The following is a 5,689-nucleotide window of genomic DNA, read 5'->3' on the forward strand; positions in this document are numbered from 1 at the left end:
GAACAACAATCCAAACTTGATAGCCTCAATTGCAACTCCCGGTCAAACCTATCAACCTTCCAAACCATCAAATTTCTAACTTTTCACAAATAGAGCCAAATCAACCTACAATCCTCCAAATTCAAATCCAAATCCGGACATATGCCCAAGTCCAAAATCACCATGAGAACCTATTAGAACCATCAAAATGCAAATTCGAGGTCGTCTACACAAAAGTCAAACCTCAATCAACTCTAACGACTTAAGCTTTCAAAATAAGACTAAGTGTTTCAAATCCCTCTCAAACCTTCCTGTAACTAAACCAACCATCCCCGCAAGTCATAAAACAAAAAATACTTATACAAAAAGTATCAAATAGGTAAACAGGCCTCATATACACAAAACAACCGGTCGGGTCGTTATATCCTTTCCCTTTTAAAAAAATAGGCATCCTCGAATGGGTCTAGAATCATACCTGAGTGCCGAAAAGATGAGGATATCTACTCCTCATGTCATGCTTGATCTCCCAAATCTCCTCATAAACCGGTCGACCTCTCCACCGAACCTTCACTGATGCAATGTTCTTCAGCCTCAATTTCTAAAATTGCGTATCCAAAAAATGGCCACCGGCTCTTCTTCATAAGCCATGTTTTCATCCAACTGCATCGAGTTGATACATATGTGACTGATCTTTATGATACTTCGTAAGAATGGATACATGGGACACCAGATGAACTCCTGACAAGATAGGTGAAAAAGCAAGTCTATAAGAAATCTCAACAACCCTCTATAACACCTCAAAGAACCGATATATCGAGGACTCAACTTGATCTTCCTCCGAAACCTCATCACGCCGTTCATAGGCGAAAATCTGAGAAGAACCTTCTTACTCTCCATGAAAGACACATCACGAACCTTCCTATCGACATAACACTTTGTCCTAGACTGTGATGTGTGAAGCCGCTCTTGAATAAATTTCACCATCTAAAAAGCATCACGAACAAAATCAGTGCCCAACAATCTAGCCTCCCCAGGCTCAGACCAACCAACTGGAGAACGACATCACCTCTTATATAAGGCCTCATACGAAGCCATCCTTTGAAATATCCAATCTCACCAACCTGTTGGCCAACTCCTGAACTTCCATAACTAAAGGCCTATCGCTAGCTGGAATAAATGCTAAACTCCCCATACTTTCTGCCTTTCTACTCAAGGCGTCCGCTACCACATTAGCCTTCCCTGGATGATAAATAATGGTGATATCATAATCCTTAAATAGCTCCAACCATCTTCGCTGAATCAAATTCAATTCTTTCTATTTAAACAGATGTTGTAGATTCCTATGATCCGTATACACCTCACAAGACAGGCCATACAGATAGTGCCTCCAAATTTTGAGCATGTGCACAATAGCTCCTAACTCTAAATCATGCACCAGATAGTTCTTCTCATGGGGCTTCAATTGGCGCGACGCATAGGCAATCACCCTACCGTCCTGCATCAACTCACACCCAATGCTATTCCTCAAAGCATCACAATAACAGTATACGACCCCAATCCGATAGGCAAAACTACAACTGGATTCGTAGTCAAAGCAGTCTTGAGCTTTTGAAAGCTCCCCTCACACTCATTTGGCCACCTGAACGGAGTGTGCTTCTTAATCGACTTAGTCGATAGGGCTGCAATAGATGAAAAGCCCTCTACAAAGCGATGGTAGTAACCAGCCAAACCCAAGAAGCTCTTGATCTCTGTAGCGGTAGAAGGTCTAGGCTAACTTTGAACTACCTCATACTTCTTCAGGTCAACCTTGATCCCATTATTAGATACCACATGACCCAAGAATGCCACTGATTCCAACCAAAACTCGCACTTGGAGAGCTTATCATATAGCTTCTTATCCCTCAAAGTCTTGAGCACAATCCTCAAATATTGCTCATGCTCCTCCCTATTACGGAATACACCAATATATCATCAATGAACACAATGATAGACCAATACAAATAAGGCTGGAACACATTGTTCATCAAGTGCATAAAAGTTGTTGAGGCATTAGTCAACCCAAACGACATCATCAAAAACTCATAATGCTAACAACCACTTCGGAAAGCAGTCTTAGGGATGTCCGAAGCCCTAATTTTCAACTGGTGATACCCCAATCTCAATTCAATCTTCGTGAACACCCTGGCACCCTGAAGCTGATCAAATAAGTCATCAATATGCGGCAACGGATACTTGTTCTTGATGGTCACCTTGTTCAACTGCCAATAGCCAATACACATTCTCATAGACTTCTTCTTAACAAACAACACAGTGCACCCCAAGGTGAAACACTATGCCTAATGAACCCCTTATTTAGCAATGCTTACAATTGTTCCTTTAATTCCTTCAACTCTGCTAGAGTCATACGATACGGAGGAATAGAGATATGCTGCATGTCCGGCACCAAATCAATACCAAAATCAATATCCCTATTACGTGGCATACCTGGTAAGTTTGCAGGAAACACCTCCAAAAACTCCATCACTACCAAAACTGAATCAATGGTAGGAGTATCAGCACTAACATCTCGAACGAATGCCAAATATTCCAAACATCCCTTATCAACCATCCGTTGAGCCTTCAGAAATGAAATCACCCTATTAGGAGTATGACCAAGAGAACCTCTCCACTCCAGCCTCAATTACCCCGGCATAGCCAACGTCATGATCTTAGCGTAGTAATCAAGGATAACATGGTATGGAGATAACCAATGCATACCCAAAATCACATTAAAGTCTACCATACTAACCAATAGGAGATCAACATTAGTCTCATAACCACCAATAGCGACCACACAAGATCGATACACACAATTCACCACAATAAAATCGCAAACTAGTGTAGACACATGCACATGAGTATCAAGAGAACCACAAGGCATATCTAGATAAGGAGAAAAGTATGATGACACATAAGAATAAGTAGATCCGTGATTAAATAATATAGAAGAATGTCTATGATAGAGCGAAACCATACATGTGATCATAGCATCGGAGGCCATTGCTTTGGGCCTCCCTGGAAAAGCATTGCTACGGGGCTGACTATCGTTGACCTGACTAGCACCAACTTGACCTCCCTCTCTAAGGCGTCCTCTCACGGTGTGACCTCCCCCTCTAGATATGTTAGTAGGGGGTGATGCAACTTGCGCCAGAACTACGGACTGAGAACCCTGATGAGATGTGCCTCTAATAAGTCTTGGGCAATACTTTCTCATATTCCCAAGCTCTCCACACTCATAGCAACCTCGAGCTGAATAAGGTTGCTGAGACTAATACTTCCCCTGAGGAACCGAATACCCACTAGAGAAACCCTGTATTGATGAAGCACTGTATGAGATTGTTGGAAGAGCACTGAAGGATGATGGAACTGGAGATCTGAAAGATGATTGAGACACTGCACCGCATGCCCCATGTTGCACGTACCGAACTGGACTGCTAGGAGGGCCCTTACTGATCTTCCCTCTACATCCAGATAAGGTGCCACTAAAACCATGAGAAAGACGAGGCTTCTTGTCCCTCATCATAACCTTTCTACCCTGGCTACGAACACGCTAGATCCTCCGAGCTATCTCTACTGCCTGCTGAAAGGAGTCCCTATCTGTGACTTTCGAGCCATAGTAACCCTGATGTCATAAGTCAGACCCTCAATAAATGTCCTTACCTTCTCTGCCTTAGTGGGGATTAAGAAGGCCGCATGATGAGAAAACTTTATGAATCTCACCTCATATTAGGTCACGGTCATACGAACTTGCTGAAGGTTCTCGAACTGGCCTCTCAGCTCATCCCTCGTGGTAATTGGGATGTACCTCTCAAGGAATAGATTTGTAAATTGAGCCCGTGTAAGAGAAGCTGAACCAGTTAGCCGACCCAGCTCATATGTCTGGCACCATCTCTCAGCCGCTCCCCTAAACTAGAAAGTAGTGAAGTTCACTCTATTGGACTCTACAAGGCCCAAATTGCGTAGCATCTGATGGTACCCGTCTAGAAAGTCCTGGTATCCTCTTAAGCACTGCCCTCAAAGTGTGGAGGAAACAACCTCTGAAACCTCTCTAACATCTTCTGCTCATCAACACACATCACAGGCACGGTCTTAGATCTAGCTGCTACAACAGGTCGCTCTGGAGTACGTACCACAGGGGTGTGAACTCCCCCTCCTGCCTGAGATGTGGCTGGAGCCACTGGGACCACTCTGTCCTGGGTCAAAGCATCAATGAAACTGACCATCTTAGCCATAGCCTCCTGAAACACAGGTTCAATAATGAAACCCTTCGGCTGTTGAGTGTGCACTAGAGCCCTAATATGCTCGTCTATGATCTACTCCACTACCTGCTCCGTAGGTGGGCTTGTTGCAACTACCCTGTCCTGGCCATGAGCCCCGGTGGATGACCCACCCCTAGCTGTAGTAGTATGGCATGTAGTAGGGTCCTTGGCCTTACCCCAGTTTGTGCCTCTCCCGATCGCAATTGGTGGTACTGCTCCTACATTCTAAACTGCTCCAGACACGCGAGTCATCACCATCTATAAGAGAATAGAATAGAAGAATTTAGACTCCAGTCAATAATCTACGCACAGTGAAGAATCAAGAAAATGAATTTTCCTAAATTCATACAGCCTCTCGAAGATAAGTACAAACGTCTTTGTATCGATCCACAAGGCTCTACTAGGCCTACTAGTGATTTGTGAGACTCGTAGAACCTAGTTCTCTGATTCCAACCTGTCACGACCCAAAATTCCATCAAAAGTCATGATAGCGCCTAACCCGCTCGCTAGTCAAGCCATCACAATAACAAATAAAACTCTAAAGCAGATAAATCAACCTGAAAAAGATACCCGATATAATAAGGAAATAAAATAATCCCAAGTTTGATAATCATAGAGAGAATATCCAAGACAGGGTATAAACACAACTACAACTGCCAACATCACCCAAATGGGATGTCACAATCATCACAAACATCTAATGAGAGTATGAGAAATCATTTGGATACATTGTTTACTTAAATAAAATAGATAGATATAAGAGGAAAGTAAGGATAGGGACTCTATGTGCTGCGAATAGATCAGGTAGAGCAGCTCACTACGAAGTCTCCACGGATCCACCTACTGTCCCAGATGAATTGCACTCGCACCAACCTCCAAAGCTGCACGAAATGTGCATAAGTGTAGTAGAGTACAAACCACGGTACCCAGTAAGTATAGTGTCTAGCATCAAAGAAGTTGTGTTGAGGGGTCGACCCCGACACTCATTAGCAGTCAAATAAGTAGGTGAGAGGATAATCCAACAGAGAGCTAGATATGATATCATCAACAAGTATAAAAGCGCAAAATACAACTCATGCAAAATTAAGGCATGCTTTTCAAATAATCGGAATCAAATAAAATAACACTTATCTCAATTCTCAAGTGGAATTGATACCAATCAATAATACTTACTTCAGTTCATAGCATGAGTATAAATAAATATAAATATGCATGCTCGGATCCTTTTCTCAACAAGTCACAGCACAATCCATGTGCCTGACATAGGCCATATGTCCAACAAGCACCAAAGGAATCACAGGTACCTACGCTCACAGGGCCCAAGGCAACATGGTTAATCACTTGACTCCGGAGGGATGGATACATAATTCAAGTATTGATGTTAGCAACCATAGAAATTATGGAGCCAGTAA

At 42.9% G+C, this 5,689-nt stretch overlaps 1 protein-coding gene across 1 annotated transcript; it reads right to left on the reverse strand.

Moving 5' to 3' along the window:
• Positions 1 to 631: 631 nt before the first annotated feature.
• LOC138901330 (uncharacterized) lies at positions 632 to 3,232 on the reverse strand. The gene is made up of 8 exons (XM_070189085.1): positions 2,995 to 3,232; positions 2,768 to 2,901; positions 2,346 to 2,596; positions 1,765 to 1,924; positions 1,415 to 1,474; positions 1,067 to 1,294; positions 870 to 963; positions 632 to 717 (listed from the first exon to the last, which is right to left on the reverse strand). The coding sequence occupies exons 1-8, from the start codon at positions 3,230 to 3,232 to the stop codon at positions 632 to 634; spliced, it is 1,251 nt and encodes a 416-aa protein (XP_070045186.1).
• Between the last annotated feature and the right edge of the window lie 2,457 nt (positions 3,233 to 5,689).

Source organism: Nicotiana tomentosiformis, chromosome 11, assembly GCF_000390325.3.
Source record: "Nicotiana tomentosiformis chromosome 11, ASM39032v3, whole genome shotgun sequence".
Taxonomy (NCBI): Eukaryota; Viridiplantae; Streptophyta; class Magnoliopsida; order Solanales; family Solanaceae; genus Nicotiana; species Nicotiana tomentosiformis.

Coding starts and splice junctions, on each gene's coding strand:
- LOC138901330 (XM_070189085.1), bottom strand. CDS start 3,232: ATGAGAAAGTATTGCCCAAGACTTATTAGAGGCACATCTCATCAGGGT. Junction 2,597..2,767: donor CTAATGTTGATCTCCTATTG/GTTAGTATGGTA, acceptor TCATTTCTGAAG/GCTCAACGGATGGTTGATAA. Junction 1,925..2,345: donor AAGGAATTAAAGGAACAATT/GTAAGCATTGCT, acceptor ATTCCGTAATAG/GGAGGAGCATGAGCAATATT.